Here is a 19,860-nt window from a genome sequence, read left to right on the forward strand (position 1 = left end):
CTGGGATCTTCAGGGGTGGAGGTTGCTGGAAGGAGAAAGAAGCAAATTTTGGTCATATGCGGAGCCAATGACACTGGGGTCTCACTCTCACAGGGATGAATTAGCGCCAGGATGTTGGCAGACCCTGTTGCTGCGACAAGACGCAAGGACCACGAGGATCAGGGGTGAATCCTCCACAGGTTCACACATCCGATGGACTGTGTCCTCCCATTACCTGCACTCGTCACTGGTGTCACCAATGTGAGATCAAGGCAGCCTTGTGCTAAACACCTTCCTGAGGCCTGGGGAAGAGGGACTCCCTGGACAGCCTGTCCCTGAAGGAAGGAGGTGGGAAAAGGGTGAAAAAGAAGAAAAAGACCCAGGGAAAGAGGAAGTGACTTAGACAAAGTCACGAGCAGAAGGGAATGGTATCAAATAAAGCCTGGATACACATTCATCATAAAAAAAAGAAATCTTCTAGCCAAAAACTTGCTGTATAAAATCTCCTTTTTAAACCCAATCCAGAGCCATGGGCACATTCTATTTTACCCAGCAAAGATGAGCTAGACATTCGGCCTTTTCCTCCACCTGTCCCAAGCAGTTGGCTCCAAGTCAAAATTTTTGATCCCCACCTATAAAAAGAAGCATGAGCTCTCCAGGAGGCCAGGAGGGAGCAGGAGAGGATCCTGATCATGGGGTTCGTGTCATAACTCCCACCTGTCTTGTTGGCAAGGAGGTCTCCAGGACTGCAGTCACAGGAGTGAACGGAACCCCAGGGACTCGGCAGCACAGACTGAGCTTGGCACAATGACACTGGAAAGAACAGACCTTATCTGGGGACTTCCTGCCCAGCTGTCACTTATTCAAGGCACATCCTGTCGATAACACTTCTAGGAAAAGCCAGGGAATATTCTAATGTATATAGATTTCTTATATATATGTATGTGTGTGCATATATATATGCATATATATATATTTGTATATACATATCTGCTGCAATGGACATCCTAATCCAGTAGCATAGGAACTGCTTCATTCCCCTTAGGAACTGGACAACCTCCAGCCAATTTCTTGTGCCCAACTAAGCCACAGTAACAGTGGTGCACGTGGGTTTTGTCTAATGCATTTTCAAAGGAGCTGGTTTATCTCCTGCTTGCTGCAGACCAGAGCAACGCTTGGGCTCCCACCTCGCATCAGCCACGGCATGAGGTCTGGGTGATATTGTGAGCACTGGATGGTTTCCTGCTCGCTTTGCCCCAAATCCCACGCTCTCTCCCAGAGCAGGGCTCTAACCCGGGTGATAAGGTTGGGTGCAACCACTGTGGGGGCCCCTTTCAGCCTCTTGCTTAAGTGAGGCCAAAACTTCCCACAGAGGAAGGCCAAAAACTTCCCAGGGAGGCCAGGAGGTTTCCCCGAGGGACTTCAGCAAGGTGGGCAGTGCCAACAGATATTTCTGCTGACCTCTTTGCACCATTCACTCTTCTCCACGAGCTATTTCTCCTCTCACTGGGGTGATGACAAGCCAGTGTGGCAGAAGATATCACATAAAACACATCACGTACGTGTGTGATCGGCAGCGATAATCCAACAAATACACGGGGAATAAATATTCCATGCCTCACACTGCGAGTCCTCTGTGAATACTGAGCTGCTCTTTGTGCTCCCTGGGAAATAAATGCTGTATCTCATCTCCCAAAGCGTTCGTTTAGCCCCATCACTCATCCCACAAATGCCTCCCTCTGCATCCACTCGTGTTACGCCACAAGCTGCTCTCAGTTGTCAGGCAGGTGGGGATGTATTTCCTGCTTCAGTGCCACTCTCTTACTAAAATATCTTTTTTTAAAAAAGCAACAAACCTGCTCAACATCTGTCAGGTGCTTTCCTGCTGTGCATCTGTTAAAGATGCCCAGAAATAGAGGAGCAAGACGCAGTGCTGCTCTAATGCTGGATGTGCGGGATGACCAGGGCACTGCAGCCTCCTTGATCCCAGGGCAGGCACAGTCACTAGGATAACAAGAGCAATTGCTCTCGCGTCCTTACCAAACCAAAAACATATTTTGGAATTTAAAAATGAAAAAAAAAAAAAAGAACAAAGAAGAAGCATTGAGAGGCACTGAGGTCAAGGAACCAGCTCCTTTCTCCTCCTTGCTCCAGAGCTTTCACTGCACAAAGAGGCTGATGTGGAGGAGGAGAAGTGAAAAGCATCACAAGGGACCGCGTGGTGGCCACAACCTTACTTTTAAACCTGAGATGTGACCTGTGCAACCAGAGCACTCAATTGGGACTCACCAGCTTGGAGCGAATGGTCCTCATTGCCCCAGCTCCCCACTGGCTTGGACTCAGTGTGGGACCCTCGTTTTGGGGCAGAGAACCAGGGGAAGGGTGCTCAGGGGCAGTTAAAGAGCAGATGCTTCACAGCCGACCAACAGTGACTGCTGGCAGGTTTTGTGGCCTGGCCAGTAGCTGCAATTTGAAGGGTGGAAATGAGGAGCCCATTTGGAACAGACTCGGACTGTGTTGCAGAAGAGCCCAGCGGCAGTGGGGAGCTCCAGCCCAGGTGTCTCCTGCATCCCTCTGGATGCACCCGCCGCGAAACAGCCACGAGCAAATCAGCCCCGTGATGGGCTGCTGCTGTCCCATCACTGGCTGAGAATTTGGGACAGCTCCATGGAAAGCACAGGAAAATGGGAGCCCTTCCAAGCTTTTGCTGAGGTGCAGAGCGCAGCAGTGCCGGGCTGTGCGCATTCCTGGAAATCAGGCCCTTGTGCGCAGGGAGCTGCGGGCGGGAGCGGCGCGCGGGCCGCTCGGCTCGGGTGGATGAGGGCAGAGCTGCGGCTCCGACGGCAGCTTTCTCCAACGGAACCGTGCTCATCCCGCAGCTGCCGCGGCGCTGCCCTGCATTCCCACGCGGGATGTCCCGGCTTCTCCGCGGGAGCCTTGGCTCCCTCCGTGGAGCAGCAGCCCATGGCGGCAGGGCGGGAAAACGGACGTTCCCGACGGCCGGATGCCACCAAGCCCAGCACGGGGGTTGTGAGGAAGGGGAAGAAGCGGCAGGACGGAAAGAGGTTGGTTCCTGTGGCCAAGGGCTCAATCGGGCTCCGCTTCCCACGGGAGCCACACGCTCCAAGCGTGCGCCCGCTGCCGTGGCCATGGGATTGTCCCGAGCTGGCGTAAAATCCCACCCAGCAGAAGGAAAAGCCTTTGTGCCGGGCTGCAACCTGGCGGCTTCTCCACGGCCTTGTTCGTGCTGGCAGCAGCAGAAGTGAAACCTGGTGGGTTGGACTGGAGCCGGAGCCGAGCGGAGCGAAAGGCGGCGAGGGGGAGGCCGGGCCGCCAGCGGGGATCCAGCAGGCAGAGACTTGTGAGCAACTCGTTTCCTAGATGAGTTCCTAGCAACTCCAGAAAGAAGGAAAAAGATTGGGGAGTGGGAGAGGAAATGCAACCTTAAGTTCAAAATAAGCTTTTAATTTCAAATTTGAGGGGTTTTTTTTAGGTCTTCTTTTTTTTTTTTTTTTTTTTAGGTCTTATTCTATTATCTATTCTTTGAGAACAACAGAAGAACACTGCAAGACAAAGGCTTTGGTTTGAATTAAGGACAATGCTGAGAGCTCTGTTTGGAAACTGGTGAAACAAAAGGGTGAAAAAAAAGCACAGAACAATAAGGAGAGCAATTTCCTCTCCCACCAGAAACAAATCAGCAGGTTTGAAGCAAGGTCAGCAACTAGAAACCTGAGTTTCTGGTGCCAGACAAACTTGAGAAAAGAGAGCAGCTGGAAGGTCAGCCAGAGGGAGCACGGATGCCTGGGATGACGGAGAAGGGCTCCCTCTTGCTCCTCCGTGCCCTGGGAGCTTGCACTGGATTCCCCCTCATACTTCCCCTTCGGATCTAAGGTTCAGCGGCCTGGATGTTTGCTTCCAGTTTCAACCTTCAGGGGATTCCCTTCCCAACACTCAGGGCAAAATTCCCCTGGTCACATCCCTTCGTGTTGCCCAGAGGCTGCCCTGAATCTCCAGATGGACACAGCGCGACCGGGACCCTGCTGCCCCGGGGCTCCGCTGTCCCCTTACCGCTCCAGATCCCCAGTGAACAGCTCTGTCCCTAAACCTCCTGTTGAAAACCAAGGAATCCTGCTGCAAAGTCGGCTTGGTTCCTTACTCTTCAGCCCATCCTGGGGAATCCGCGCGGGAGGGACCTAGGAGGACACCAGAAGTGCCCCGGGAAGGGGCGGTTGAGCAGCGAGGGCCTTGGCCAGCGCCGCCTCTCTCCGTCGGGGCCCGGGTGTCTTTGTGTCCCGCCGGAGCCAGGCCCCAGCTGGGCTCTCCGGGAGGAGCGGGGTTATTGGCCGCCAGTCCCAAATATAACCCAAACGATGGAAAATTCCAGGATGGGAGCCAAGGGGAGATGCCTGCCGGGGGCTCGGGGCAGCGCGGGGGGCTCCTTGGGGGCTCCCCTACATCCGCGCTCACCGTGCCAGCCGCCTCCTCTGCTCCCACCCGCGCCGCCCCGGCCCTCCTGGGGCTCCGAAATCCCTATCTCGGGCAAAGTCGAACGATTTCCAGGAATGCCACTGCTCACGCCTCCGCTTACCCCTGTCCCACCCAGTTGTCCCCTCCCTTTGGGCACTATCCTTCTCCTACCTCCTTTCCACCAGCAAACCAGGAGCTCCCCTAGGACTCTGTATCTGCATTTCACCCTGCGTGCCCCTCCACCAAAGTGCAGGAGTGGGCATGGGAGCCCAGCCAAAGGCACCAAAAAGTTCTACTCGTGTCGTCCAAGAAGCCTCCAAGCAGAAGTTGAGCCACGCAGTGCCTTTAGGGGGTGATGTCCTGTGGAGCGAGGGGGTTTTGAGGGCACCTCGTTCTTGGGGACAGGGTCTCGCTGCTGCTGCAGCCGGCTTGGAGCCTGCGCAGGTGCCCCCAGCTCGCGGTGACCCAGCTCCTCCTGCCCTGCTCTCCCTGCCCTCCCGCAGGCACCGGCAAAGCCACTTCCAGCAGCCTCCGTGTCCAGCCCGTTAGGAGGGCAGCAGCTTTCCTTGCTGCTTCCCACCTGCAGTCCCTACTGATCAAACCATTCCCTCTGGCCCCGGCTCTTCACTGGGGCTGTGTGTCCCCTTTGCCTGGGCACGGTGATCCCTCTGCGCGTTCCCAGTCCCATGGACAGTGCTCCCGCACCTCCCAGATCCCAGCAATAGGATCCCGTCGCATTTACGCGCTCACCAGCTCACCAGACACAACGGGAAGCGCCTTCTGGCAGGCGCCCATGCCATGCGGGCGAAGGACCGCTTCTCCCCGAGTTATCCCAAGTTATCCGGGGGATATTTCAGGTACCCCGTGCTCCAGCCCGCCCCATGGGCGCGTGCGGGGCCCCGCGGCGGCTCGGGCTGCCGCTGCCCCGCGCTCCGGGCTGTCCCGAGCGCCGCGCGCACGGAGCAGGATTCGCCCCGGCCTCAGAGCACCGGCTCGCAGCGCCCCAGGCGCCGTCCCCGGCCCGGAGCCCTCGCAGCCCGAGCACTCACCTCACCCCGCGGCCCACCCGGCTGCCGGCGCCGCTGCTCCTTCTGCCCTTCCTGAAGAAACCCCCCAAGAAAGGGGAACCCCTGGGGCAGTCAGGGCCCCTCCGGCCGCCCCATGGCCGCGCGCGCCGGCGGAGGGGCTGGCACCAGCCCCATGGCCGCCCTCTCCTTGCAGAAACTCAGACCCAGAGGGCTGGTTTTCCCCCCCGCCGCTGATGTCACATCCTGACCGTGCCGCTGTCCCCGAGCGAGCGAGCGGCCCCGCGCGCCGCCCGGCCCGGCCGCCACGCACGCACCATTCCTGCGCGCTGAGCTCCTCCTCGGGCCGCGGGCCCGGCCGCCGGCTCCGCGCAGCACCACGGCTCCGCCGCGGGAAGCGGGGGGAATAAATCCGGCAGGGTTTTGTCTCCTCTCCCGCCGTCTCTTCCCCCTTCATCCCTCCCCCGCGCGCACCTTCAAACACAGGCGGGGAGCCCCGGGGTTTAGGCCCCGCGCAAGCTGGATGCTCGCCAGAAAAAGAGGAGAGAAAGAAGGAAATTCACGGCACAGGGAACAACTTAACAGGCTTTTGTTGGGCCAGGAGGTGGGGTGAGTTATGAAGCTGCGATATTTAAATACCACTCAGCAAGAGAAAGCCTGAGCCAGCAAGCTCGGCGCGGAGAGAGAAAATAATAATAATAAGAAGGGCAGACAGCGTGGGATGACTTGGCAGGAGAACAGTGCTCAGGAGTGCAGCCCGGTGCCACGTGGGGCTGAAACTCCCAGTCCCACACGAGCACGAAGCTGGCAGCTGTTTTAATGGGAGGAAGGCAAGAGCACATCCCTCCTCAGCACAAGGGCCTGCAAAGGGCTTTTCCCAAAGGAGAATCCATCTCCCTAGGCATGCTCCTGATGCTGGGTCCCTTTTGAGGCCAGGCTTTGCTGGAAGCGCTTGAAAAAGCAATCAGGACCAGGACAGTTACATTTAGGGAATTATTGCTGGGCTTCGCTATGTATTAAATATAGGCTGGACCAAGCTCACGCACCTGAGACGTGAGGGCTATGGACCAAGGCTCAGGATCAGGAGAGGACGTTCCAACCTCTTCCTCCGTGCCTGGTTCAGGCAGAGGGTGGACAGAGCCCGGAGCCAGGGGCACAAGGAGCATCCAGGGGCCAGGCACCCACAGCAGCGCCCCGGGAGAGTCCCAGCTCAGCAAGTGAGAGCGTGAGAAAGGAAACCACAGCCCTCTGGAGCTGCAGCACCGTCCCCACGAGTGAGGCCAGGAGAGCTTGTCCATGCCAGTGCATCCCTGTTTCCAGAAGTGCTGTCTCCAGGTCTAGCCTGGTGTAAAAGAGTGTCCCCTCACATACAAACTGGCAGAGCTGCTGCCACCTGCCAGCACAGGTGCCCCATCTTCCTTCCTTTTTTTTCCTTTTTCCCTTTTTTGTTTATTTGTTGGAGCAACAGCAAAGGGGATTCGCACCTCTGCGGGATTCCCCTGTAAATGCTATGGGACGACAGGAAGATCTAGTAGCTGAGCCTGGCTGTGTTGAACCGAAGGTTTAGGATGACGGCTTGGCTTCCCTGAGCCCTGCTACCTGCGGCTCCTGCCAACATCACAGCCTGAAGGCAGCCTCAGGCTTCCTGCTGCTGCTCCGGGGAGCAGCCGGCGGGCACTGGCCATGGACTTTGCATTCAGATCCCATGGGGATCGTGCATCAGCGGGACGGTGGGATCAGATCCTCTGTAACGTGGCTTCACCGTTAGCGATGACACCCTAGAGTCTCAAGGATCAGAGAGAATCCCTAAAAAATAATGCTGCCTACCGAGTGATGGCAAAAACCATCCTGGAGTGTGGAGCAGCCCCGCTGGGCACCAGCTCCAGCCCCCTGAAGCCAACAGCCCCTGAGGGAGTAAGGAAGACACGGGGGGCCCTACAGCATCCATGGACAGGGACCATCAGCTGGCTTTAGCCTGGGGGTGGGAGAGCTGGGGTCCCAGCAGGGCTGAGTAGCTGCTAACTGGTTTTGGCACATCCAGGAGCGCTCTGCTTTCCTATCCTGCGCTCTTGGGACACGGCTGAAGGAAATTTCCTTCCATGAAGGAAACGTAGCCCCAAATGATTAAAGGCAGACGTGCAGGCAAGGCACGTCCAGAGGTGCAGGCAATGGCAGCCCCTCTGCAGCGGTTCTTCTTTCTCTCAGTGTCACCAGCTGCAATTTTTCACAATAGGGTTTCTGAGTTGGCTGAGATTAATTCTCCCCCACCTTGGGCTGCTCTTATCTCCCCAAGCTCAGCCCCTGAACAACTGTCATCACCACAGCTGTATCCTGGTTTCCTTTTTTCAACCAGTTGCCCAAATTCAGGCTGTCCTGCAATGCTCTGTGGTAAAACCCCCAAACCAGCCTCCCTGCCTCCCAGGCCAGGCTCTGCTGCGACAGGATTTGCTGGTGCCATGTGAAACCACAACATCTGTAAGTGAAAAAGCAGGACCATCCTCATGGCTTCAGCCTGCACTTGGGGAATTTGGGCCCAATTCCCTCTCTGTCCCTAGATTTATCTGCCTCCATTGCTCATCCCTACGATCCCCTTTACTGCGACAGTGAAGGAGATGCCATCTCTCATCCCATCCTTGCAACAAGAGACCTGCAGAGCCATAAGCACAGGCAGTTCTACATACCATGGGAGGGCCAAGTGCTCTTAAGTACACCCACTTAAGTGCTTTCTGCAGAGAGGGAGGTTTGGATGAGCACGGCTAAAGCTACAAGATGCTAAAGGATGTCAGCTGGATGCACCGGGGCCCGGATCCCTGCTATTACAGGACAGAGACAGCAGTCTCTTCAGCCCCATAATCAGGCTGTTCCTGCTGCACAAGCCCAGCCCCTGCCTGGTGCAGAGCCAAGGGGGTTCTTGGTGGCCTTCTGTACCTTCCTCTGCATCACGAGAGGCTGCAGCAGCTTCATCTTTCAGGAGCATCTTTCAGGAGCTGGCAAGCGCAAGAGGAGCAGTTCAAAGGGCAGCACGAGATCTCGGATCAGCAGAGCTAAAGCGAAATGCCTGCGCTGTTTCCCACGAAGAACTGGCACGAGAAGACCCGGGATCAAGCAAGGAGCGATGGCTGCAGGGCGGTTCTACCCTGGCCTGGTGCCACAGCAGCAGGGAGGGAGGCGCAGACTTTGCACCACGAGCAGCAGCAACGCTCTGCTCGGGAGAGCAGCATTCACTCCGTTATTCTTCCTCCACGGCTGCCGAGTACATCCGTACGCTTTGCTCATTCCAAACAGCCTAGAGGCAACGGTGCACGAGGCCGGAGCTCTGCGCCAGAGGCGGCAGCGATGCCCAAAAGCACCTCAGCTCTGCACTTAAACCTAGGGAGCAGAGGGAAGAGAGCCCAGGTCCTTCTTTAGACCTCCAGCCTTTGCAGGCGGACGTGCTGGCCAGCCTGGCTAACTACACACCGCTGTGCAAACCCCTGCCTCGTGCTCCTGATGGAGGGGACGCGGGATGGGGACATGCAGCAAGGAGCTAAACTGGCAGCGGCTGGGAGAAGGAATGGGGTTGCAGTTGATGATCTTGAAGGTCTTTTCCAAGCATAACGATTCTGAGTGCCTCCAACGCCTCATGCTCCCCGCTCACGTGTCAGGAACAAGCCTGGCTCCTTCTGCGCAACCCTGCTGTCCTCAGCACCGGCAGGACCTCGGGCACTAGAGCCTGTGCTCGTCCTCGGGCGACGCAGGAAACCACAGAACATCCTCAGCCCTCGTGACCGGGGGCGGAGGCAGACGTCTGCTCAGCAGATGTAACTTGCAAAGCCACGGCCAAGCCAGGAGGAAACCTTCAGAGGAAACCCTAGCAAAAACACAAGCATGTCCAAAACATAAAAAGCTGTCTGAGGAGGCCTGGATGTAGAGCAAAGAAGCGTTGTAAAAAGGGCTAGGGACCCAGGAGGGAACTCACGGCCAGAATTTATATTCAGGCAGATGAAGCCAAACTACTTGCAGGCGAGATGAGGTCCTCCCACCCTTGGAAAGGAGTTTGGAGCCACAGGAATCGTCTGGCAGAGAGAAAATCGTTGCGGGGAGGTAGGGGATGTGTCAGCACGAGGAGGACACTGGTCTGCCCTGAGGAAGGAAGCATGGGGTCTGGTCCAGCTCTGGAAAGCAGGTGCTGGGTTTATTGGGGAGGAAGGAAACAGGGCAGGAGGGCCCAGCAGCGCCACGCTCCCACAGGAGCCCTGTGGGAAAGGGGCTGGGAGCAGCAAGGCCGCCCCACGGGCTCCCTCCTGCCGGGCTGCACCCGCCCTGCCCCGGCACCGTGGGGAGCTGGGGAACAGGCCGCTCCTCCACCCCTGGGCCCTGCAGCCTCTGCCTCCATGGCAGGAGGCGCAGACCCAGGAGTGCCGAAGCTGCCAGGGACCAGGGCGGGCTGCAAAGCAGGACCATGGGGTCTGCCTGTCCTCGCAGCAGCGCCTGCAGACAGCCCGGCTCGGGGGCAGGACTCCCTGCCCAGCCGCCCGGAGCCCCGGGCACGCGCGTGGCGCAGGGCAGGCCCTGGGCACGGCCCGGGCTCTGCTGCCACCGCGCGGCCGCGCCAGCCCAGCCGCGGCACGCGGCGCCGCCACCCTGGGCATCCTGCCCAAAGGGGCATTCAAAAACCAGCCCTGCAGCCTGAGCCAGATTCTTACCCGTCCTGCTGTGCTAGAGCAGCTCTGCATACCCACATCAGGGCATTTTTTTTCCTAGGAGTTATTGCTCAGCAACTGGGAAACTGGCTGGTGGCTCCATGAGAGTTATTAACACCATCTCGTAGGGAGTTTATTACGGATTGCAGCTCTCCTGAAATGGGGGAGAGAGCTGAACAAGAGTTGATTTGGCCTTGTCCCTTCGGATAGCGTTTGCAGGCCTGGCTGACGAGATGTCTATCTGAGAAACACTATTCTGTGAAGCGCGCAGCAACTCAACAGCACTCCAAAATACACAGAAATAAAATCATGGTTATAATATCCTATTCCACAAGATAAATACCTCTAAGAGATGTAGCAACTGGATAATATTAATATACCAATTAAGAAGTATAACATTCCTAGAGCAAATCTAAATCACTGAGTTCTTTAGTCCTGAGAAAAACCCAAGACAAAGCAACAAAGAGGAGTCTGTTTTAGATCACCACTCCTGCTCTCTTTCCGTGATGGACAAGGGTTTGCATGAATTCCACACAAATTAAAAAGCACTGGAGCATGCAATTACAATGGTGGAAGGCATTTAAAATGCATTTACTGGGAAGAAATATTGATTGTTATCTCTCTCCCGATGTCAATACACTCCTTTAAATAGTACGCTCCTTTAAATAGTTTCCCCTTTCGTCTTTTTATTCCAGATTTCAAAATAAAGCATGCAGCAGTTATGGGAAGGGAAAACAGCTCATCCTGATGAATTTACACGGAAGTACAACGTTCCATTTTGGCAATTCGTTATGCTGCCTGAATGACAAAAGTTGTCATCTGGCATCAGTGCCAGACCAGCCTGACTGCCACACTCCTGGGATGTCTCCTGATCCTTTCTGCTGTCAGACCAACTTTGTAGAACAAAAGAGATGGGAACTGCCCCAGCCAGGAAGCCCTCCAACTTCCTCTGGCTTCCTTCACTCACAGAGCAGGTTTTATGACTTGTCACAATCCTGGGTAGGTCTCAATCCTCTTCCAAGTCCACTCTGCTCGAGCTCTGCTATCACGGACATGTATTTAAATTCACTAGGTCTGTGGTTGAAGATCTCCACTAATTCATAGGCCTCCGAACGATCTGTTGCATAGAAAAGCTGCACCTGATTCGCCAAGCACTGCGCTTCATGGACGACCTGGAAGTTAAAACAAAAAAATCTGTTACAAACTGCTGGTTCGTCGTTGTATTAAAGTTTCCCTTTGAAAAGGGCTCCTCAAGTGACTGAAAGGCTGCAATCCAGTCTTGCTGTTCATCAAACGACTCAATTCCCAGTTGTCCTTGTTTTGTGAATCTCTTCACAAAACTGTTTGCAACCCACTGTTGCAAACCTCCTTATACACTTTAATGTGTAGTACAGTGTCTATAGATTAGTCTCCAGGTGAGCACACATCTGAGGTCAAAGACTCACCATGTCTTTCATGGTCCCTGCTCACTGTAAGGCACTGGAAAGAAGTCCCAACTTCCCCTTCCTATTAGGGAAACTTAGGTTGACCTAAGTTATGTTGCCAAAATGACTGTGTGCCCTGAGTTGCAACAGGCCAAACGCGTTATCGGTCATCTCCTCTGCACACAGCTGCAGAACTAATTTAAGCAGGTCAATTAGAGCTAGGATGCTTTAATTATCTTGTTCCACCAGCAATAATCCTGCTATTAGTCCCAACACTATTCTATCAGACATATGCAAATAGCAGCAAAATCACAGGAAAAAGGGCAGATGCACAAGGAAACTTAACACAGAATTAATCCAGATCTGGAGATCTCCATTTGAGCAGCAGCCTACAGCATTAAGCCCCAGAATGTTCTTTTAACTTGTTGGCAACAGCAAGGTAGCAACAACTTCTTCACGTAAATTTCTTCCATTAATGAGAAAAAGAGCCATTTCTAAATTTTTAGTAATAGAAAAAATTAGAAAAAAAAATTAGAAAAAAAATAGAAAAAAATTAGAAAAAAATTAGAAAAAAACAATAAATCATAATAGCCAGTGTAAGAAAAAATACATAAAAACTGCATGCACCAGTCAAAGACTGTTGATTTCTTTCTTCCTCTCCTTAGTTTATTAAATGGATTTGGGTAAAGAAATCTAGTGACGAAAATCTTTGAGGAAGAATCTTTAATTTTAATTGCTCTTTGGAAACTTTACACTTCAATGTTTGACTTTTTGTTCTTAATTCAAAACTATAGGAAAAGTTGCAGCATAAAATGAAGGAAGAAAACAACTAGGCATCTCTTACCAAGAACTTGGAGTCCATTTCTGCTGTCATTAGTACTATTCCTTTTTCCTTCTGCAGCTCAGGATAATGGTACAAGACCAAGTGGCTAGGAGCATTTTCACCTTGGGTCTGAAGGAGAAAAAGAAACCTCTTTGTGTCCCACACAAAGTTAGCTTTCTTGCATATTTTAAGACTTGGTTACAAAACTTTTGAGTACTATTTGCTATGCACACAGCTGTTTTCCAGAGGCCAAGGGTCAGTTTTAATCAAGAGTCCATTATTGTGAGCACTTATTGTAAAGAGTGGTTGGTGGAGTTAGAATCCTGGAGTAGATTGGAGAAGACCACTTTGCATTTGGATAATTTGCACTTTCCAGAAAGACATCTGATTTCACAGCATCTTCTGCTTTTCTAGGTAGTTTGTGCAAATAGTTCCAAGAAGTCTAGCCCTTGCTTCACATCATTCTCCTTTAAAGGACAACTTAGTACCCATAAAGTTATTAAGCACCCATAATTAATGGTACACTGATCATTCTCTTCAAGTTAAGCTACATGATCTATGCATTTAGCAAATATATCATATTGATATTATCTATTTCCAGAGCAGAAGCTAGTTTTAAACTTTTCATTTTAATCACTCACCTGAAAGTTTATAAGCGAGGTGAAGTGCAATTCTGTTCCTGACCACTGCCCCACAAAGAATTCATAGCCCTCCTTTCTTGGCAAAGCATACAGAAACTGAAAATAAAGACAGCATTACTTTATTGCTATTAGTTCATTAGTAAATCATTAACTTTGGGGCATATTTTTTAATCAAAAAAAAGGAAAGCACTGCAGAGAACATTCAGACTCTGATCTATCAGCTTATTTTTACAAAATCAACAGCAAAAATTGTCAAATATAAACACTCAAAGCTTTCAAATTTGCCAGCTACTTCACCAACTGTTTCAGAACAGGCACCAAGCATTTTCTCTAGGGAGATTTAGTTTATTTGGCTCCCATATGGCTAGGGACTTGCTCATGCACCACGTTCCCATACCAAGAGAACAGACAATACCTGAGCAGACACCAAAACAACCAAGACACCAAACTGAATGCTAGTGCACCGTACAGCAAAGCACTTAAAACTATAAATAATTTCCCAAGTACTTTAAGATGCCAGGCATAACTGAGCTTGTCAAGTGAGATATGCAGGATCAGGCCATCAATCTGGTAAAGTTTCCCATTCAGAAGTACAAAAGGATCCCTCTTCAACACAGCTAAGTCTAGCTAGACTTTGCTTTTATAAAGCAGTGAAGCATTTAATTTCTGTCTTAACACAGTGCAATTTGCACTAAGCCCTTGCTTCAATGCACACATTACTGTAAAGACACTTTATTTTCATCAGAAAACAATACTAATCCAGCAGCATGTGGTAGGAAAGTGCAGAGAGATGCTCTTCATCTTGTTAGCTGCTCTGTTCTGCTCCTTTGCAGTTTATTTTTTTCCAAGCAACAGTAATGCTTATCCACACAGGAATCTTCTAATTGCAGCCTACACAATACCTCCAACCTACATGAGAAATAATGATCCTACAGCTTGGGAATGCATTCATTTCTGAAATAATACATTAAACAATACAATAATACTCTCACCATTTTCTGCTTTCTTGTGCTGTCAAACCCATACACGACAACCCACAGAGTATTTACTTGGTGTTTGTAATAAAGGGTTCAACTACACCCAAATCTCCCCTTCCTCACACGTCACAGCTGCTGAATCACAACGCTCCTTAATCCAACCTGCACTCCTGGATTTTGCAGTATGTGACCCAGGACCTTTTCCTCACAGCTCTCAGTCCCTCAGAGACAGGGCTGCATTATTTACCCTGCAGGCTGCCTGCCCGCCTTGACTTCCAGCCAAAGGTCTCCTACCTGTTTATCAATATCTGCTAACCTCAGGTGGCCAGGCTGGGGAGGCATGCAGAGCAATGCTCTTTTATAATCAAGAAGTGGAGGTTTATGGGCTACAAGTTCCAGCCTGTCACGTGGACAGAACCCCAAACATACCAATTTCTTAGCTTTTTCCTTTTAAGATACTTCTGCCTTTCTTCCCTGGCACTAAAATATGTGAACGGAAAACAGATAGTTGCTACTCATGTCAACTATGAAACAGAAGCACACACTTTCTCAGCACACTTATAACACTCTGCTCATGAGCAGTTTTAGGGGGACTGGGGTGCCAGAGTAAGTTCCTTTGTAGACATCCAGTGTGACAGGGCTGTGATTTGGGTGCAGTCCAGGGTTTGTTTTAAATCTGTGTTTATTCCAGCCCCCACGGTCTCATATCAGGTGCAGAGAGGCAATGGTGACGCTTCAGCTAGAGCAAAGCAACAGCTCCTCTGGGCTGCCCTTCAGCAACCCTGACCAAAGCCTGTCACGGACACGGGCTCTGTGTGCAGGACACAAGGCCACATTCAGTCAGAAAACAAAACAAAAGCAAAGCAAACTGGCTGTAATCAAGCTAGATTTGATCCCTGGCTGATCACAGCAAGGATGCTTTAAGCAGTAGGGAAAAATACTCCAAAGCATCAATGAATTTGACCAGGTTTGGCTCTTCACAACACTGCATGCAAGAGCCTGAACCACAAGACATTAATTCTAGAAACCAGGGGTGTGCAGCTAAATCCATTCCCTGTTCTCTGGTTTCTGAATCCCAAGCATCTTATGACAAGATCGAACCACTTGATAGCTACAAATAGCACTGCTTTTATCTGAACACTAAGATAATATTTGAATATTTGAACACCTGGCTTGTATTAATCAAATCAACACATAAGTCAGAACAGTTCAAGGTCAAAAGTTTATGAATGAGGCTTTAGACATGAGAAATTTAAGGCAGTTACACGTACACACTTTCTAAGTTTCCGTCATACTTACAGAGGGACATTTCTGGGCTCGCTTCCATAACAAATCAAATTTCTCTGCCTTTGAGGAAAAGAAAGAAATTAACTTTCCGTAACACTGGAGTGCACGCACAGTTATCATTCAGAATCGTCTTGTGAACCGCAGGAGGGTACAGCCTGTATCTATCTAAAGCTCTCACTGTGGAAACAGTTAACAACGAGTACATGGAAAAATATATTTAGCTTTTCATTACCCAGACGTCACTGTTACCCATTTCAACAAGGCTGTCCTTATAGAGGCAGCAGCAAATCCCAGGAATCCAAAGCTTTGACTCCTTGGGGGGTGGGAAGTCCACATTTTAGGCTTATATCTTGTTTGTATCTTGTGTAAAGCAGCACATGGTGTCTATAGCTGAGCAAGATAACATATGCCTGGCCCCAATTTATGCATTTTACACCAGAAAATCATCTGCTTTTCAGTATTACAGTGCAGTTCCAGTACTTATCTGAACTCCATATTTGATGGTTAGGTTTATATTAAAACCACAAACCTAACTTGGTAACGCTGCTGAAAACTGGCAGTCTCATTCATACGACCTCTGTGCTCCCCCAAATCTCTTGCCTGCTCTTCCCTTCCCAGCACCATATATTAATTCCTGGCAGAAGGTGCTCAGGGAAGAAAACAGATGCTATTCATCAACACGGAATTCCTCCATGTGTGCTCTGAGCACCAGAGAACTGGGCTAGCCCATTCTTCCAGCCAATAAAAAAATCTTCTGGCAGAAAACAGATAATTTCTTCCCTAGATTACACCATGAACTGATTCCCATCTTACTCAAGGTCTGGTTTGCATTAAAATCTTAGAAGTCTCCAAAGCTGCTACGAAAAACAGTGCAGCAAAATAGTGCCAGGCCCACTAATGTAAGACCTAAACCATCTTAACTGGAGTCTAATATACAAATAGCAACTGAATTCTGCATAAATCTGTATATCATCTTTGAAAAGCTTGTCAATCAGGAAAAAAATCCTAAGGAGTTAGCAACCATTTATAATAAATAAAAATGAAAAAACAACCAAAAAGATAAAATGAAAAAAGCCCTTCAGCCTCATACCTATTTACAACAATTATAATTTTTTAAAGTTATCAATAAATGTGATCTTATCATAGAAAGCATCACACATTCTCAATGAAAGATAATGATATCGATAATTTTAAATAAAATAACTCATGAACTGTTAACCAAGTTAAGTTGCGGCAGAGCAAAGGTTAAAAATAAAGGTCAAAAAGTTCAAAAACAAGCAACTCTGAAAAGAAACGATATGGAAATATGAATGTTTCCTCAAAAGATAGCAGAGCCCTGCAAAGAGTCTTGGATGTTCAAAAAAGAAAAAAAAAAGTCTGAAATTCAGGACCGGTGTGCAGAAAGAAGTAGTAGATTTATTTAGACCAAATGATGCAAGTGAGGGAAAAAAAAAAAAAAAAAAGTGTGTTGGGGGGATAAGGTTTATAAAAACAAAAATCTTTATATGCATGAGTACATCACTCAGCCTGGAAAAGAAAGTTAGTTCTTGGAATCTTATTTTCTTTCAATGGAACCTCATTTTCTTTCTTTAAAAGCAACAGAATCAGAGCCAGAGAGTTTCTGCACACTGACCTCTAGAGTGCGTTAAGTAAAACAGAATTACTTACAGGAATAACAGCATAAACCGTGTCTTTTGCAGAAAAATACTCATTCCAAATCTGTTGGAAAGAAAGGAAATCAAAACTAAAACTCAGAAATTAAAAACTCGCATCCAAAAATAAGATTACATGCTTTAAAAAGAATGCCACTTCTGAACTAGTCTTTGTAAGCACTTCAACAGTTCATTTTTCATCTATTTTTGATCAAGCCTGACTGACTTTCCCGCTAACGCACTAGACTCTCCCCAGTACTCGCACCATGCGCCAGATTTCAACCAGCTAACAGAAACGAGCAGTGAGCTCAAGATTTATTAGTTATGAGAAGTACTCTGGCATTCTTTACATCATGCTAACGACCTTTGGAATGGTGGTTGTTTTGGTTTTTTTTAAATATATACAAAGAACATTAAGAACTTTTTCAACAGAAGATGGGCATTTGTATAACGAGCGTGTTCACATAATCTTTTTCCTCCCATAGGAGTTGCTGGTATCTACATAAAGGTTCCACAAAGTCCTTAATAAACGGACAAGTAAAAACCCAGGGTCCAAGACCTTTTTCAGCCCTATATAACTAATGAGAATTATCAGTAAAAACAGAAACAGAAGAGTTGGAAGGAAACTTAGGACCTATCAAATTCTTGTCAGTTGTAAGTAATAGCTTCATGCTGTAAGTCAGTGAACTGACACCATCCTCTGCAAAGCAGAAAATTGGTTCTTTAACAGCAAGAAAGCAGTTAGGTTTCTGCTCCAGAAATCCTGAGAGGAGGCTCCTGTGGACATGCTGGTCCCAGCAAGACCCCTGCCACTGCCAGGATCTCTTTACCTGCCTGCAAACCTTCAAACAGGCATGTATATGAATGTGTTTCTTAAAAATACACAGCTATATCCATGTTCCATTTTTCAGTTACACTGCTTTTGATCACAACATACAGATGCAGAACAAGCTTCATTCCATTTAAATCCATTACCTGTTTTATTTCCTCTGCTGATTTTTCTTTCACCATCTCAACATGAAGAATCGAATCGAGTGTCTGCAAGACAGGGTGTAAGAAATCTGGCATAAGGACATGTTTTCTGGTTCATGTGACAACACAAAATGAATGGGTGTGATTACAGGCAGCAAAAGCAAAACATGGGAACATTTCACATGAATCCACACTCCATCTGAATACTCCTAATTGCCAAATAAATTGGTAAATCACAAATACTACCCCACTGAAGAGTGGATTCATGCACTAAAGGATACAGGAAATTCTGTCAGGATACATAATACACTTTGCTCCAACAGTGCAGTTCTCTAACAGCAGCTGCAAGATGAACTGCAGCCTTTCTCCTTCAGCCATTTCAGACACAGGCTGTGTTGGCAGCTTTATGCAGAAAGTTTAATGAAAAACAAAAATCTTACTGAGAATAAAACCACTCTCCTGTCCCTCTGCTGGCTGAACTTTGGAAAGTGGTCTTTATGAAGTAAAATCAGCTCAACCTTTCTTAATTTATTACTATGGGCATTCAGTACAGATATTCCAAGCAGTTGGAAGTTCCAGAATTTCAAAGACAAAGGACCAGATAAGAAAAGCTTGGAGTGTCCTAAGTTTTCAGGCTTGAACATGACTCCAACACTATGTAAAACATTACAATGAAGGACAGCATAACAAATATTCTTCTGTTTCAAGAAACTCTTGGTTAAACCATTGATGGTAACAATCCAAGTTAACATGCATGCTTCTTTTGACAGTATGTTCCTTCCTAAAACTCAGGTTTATTTGCCTTACCTTATCTTTTGTGAATTGTCCCTTCGATGTCTTTGTACCCAAGGTGTCTGCCTAGAATTAAACATGCTTTTAACTTTCATAATACTTTAATAACAAATTTTAACCATCTATCCAGCCATGCACAGCATGTGCCTCAAAAGCATTTTTGAAATATGAGTTCATCTTTGTAATAAAGATACTTGAAATTTGCTTTGTTAAAATAAATTACTGATAGTAAATAAGAAGAGTAAGTTCATGAGAATTATGGATTATAAGGTCGTTGAGCATTCTGGACCTAGTGCTAATATACATTTTTTTCCATTTACTACAGGATAAAAGCAAGACCGTATCACTGCATCTGGCCAAATAATGCAGAATACGTTAAACTATTAAATAAGTTAAAACTATTTCATGCTCAAGCATATTACAAAGCATCTCCTTACTGGGTAATGTCTGTATTACCCAAAGGGAATAGAAGAGCAACCTCAAAAATTTGTAAAATAATATATTGAATACAAAATGATGTTTTTAGGCACCAGAGAGTGAAACATGGGTTGTTACCTGGCAGAATGCTCTATATTCACAGTGTGAGGCAGACACAACATAAATGACAAAACTATAACTTCACTATAACTTCAATATGTGTGAACTGCATAGAATATGGGCCTTGCCTTTTCCTCCATACACCTGACAAATTCCGCTTGTTTGGAATACCCCAAGGGCTGCTTTTTCACTTCATTTCTTTTCTCCAGGCGGGATTCAAACACCTCTGGGCTGGATCTGAATCAGGAAATAGGCTGTTAATAACACAGGTTATTTAACATCAGTTGCCCTTTACCAACACCTCCGGTAGCTTGGGCTCGCGTTCTCTACCCCTTTTACACCCAGCACAGATACTGCCGTGGCTCCTACGGAATGAAATCCATGGAGTGTTCGGTTTGAGCTGGCGTTATTCTATGGATGAAGGCAGGAGGTGACAATAAGTCACGAGCTTCCTTTCCTCAACCCCCTCCATGGCCGTGCCCCCGACCTGGGAAACCCCCTCCCCGGCCGCACGGCCGCCCCCGAGCGCGGCCCGCGGCCTCCCGCGCACCTGCGCAGCTCCTGGATCTTGCGGCGGTACTTGCCGTAGAAGGGGTTCCCCT

At 49.0% G+C, this 19,860-nt stretch overlaps 1 protein-coding gene across 1 annotated transcript in view; it reads right to left on the reverse strand.

Moving 5' to 3' along the window:
* Nucleotides 1-10,495: 10,495 nt before the first annotated feature.
* Nucleotides 10,496-19,860, reverse strand: part of ATPAF1 (ATP synthase mitochondrial F1 complex assembly factor 1) — a 9,546-nt gene continuing 181 nt past the window's right edge. Inside the window, exons 2-10 of the mRNA XM_026053762.1 lie at nucleotides 19,809-19,858; nucleotides 19,387-19,495; nucleotides 18,737-18,787; nucleotides 17,933-17,995; nucleotides 16,974-17,024; nucleotides 15,318-15,365; nucleotides 13,042-13,137; nucleotides 12,422-12,529; nucleotides 10,496-11,325 (exon numbers count right to left, since the gene is read on the reverse strand). Of these exons, the coding sequence (XP_025909547.1) occupies nucleotides 11,131-11,325; nucleotides 12,422-12,529; nucleotides 13,042-13,137; nucleotides 15,318-15,365; nucleotides 16,974-17,024; nucleotides 17,933-17,995; nucleotides 18,737-18,787; nucleotides 19,387-19,495; nucleotides 19,809-19,858 (771 nt within the window). The 3' untranslated portion in view covers nucleotides 10,496-11,130. The remainder of the gene's footprint in view (nucleotides 11,326-12,421; nucleotides 12,530-13,041; nucleotides 13,138-15,317; nucleotides 15,366-16,973; nucleotides 17,025-17,932; nucleotides 17,996-18,736; nucleotides 18,788-19,386; nucleotides 19,496-19,808; nucleotides 19,859-19,860) is intronic.

This window comes from Nothoprocta perdicaria, unplaced genomic scaffold, assembly GCF_003342845.1.
Source record: "Nothoprocta perdicaria isolate Ctin4 unplaced genomic scaffold, notPer1 scaffold_0, whole genome shotgun sequence".
Classification (NCBI taxonomy): domain Eukaryota; kingdom Metazoa; phylum Chordata; class Aves; order Tinamiformes; family Tinamidae; genus Nothoprocta; species Nothoprocta perdicaria.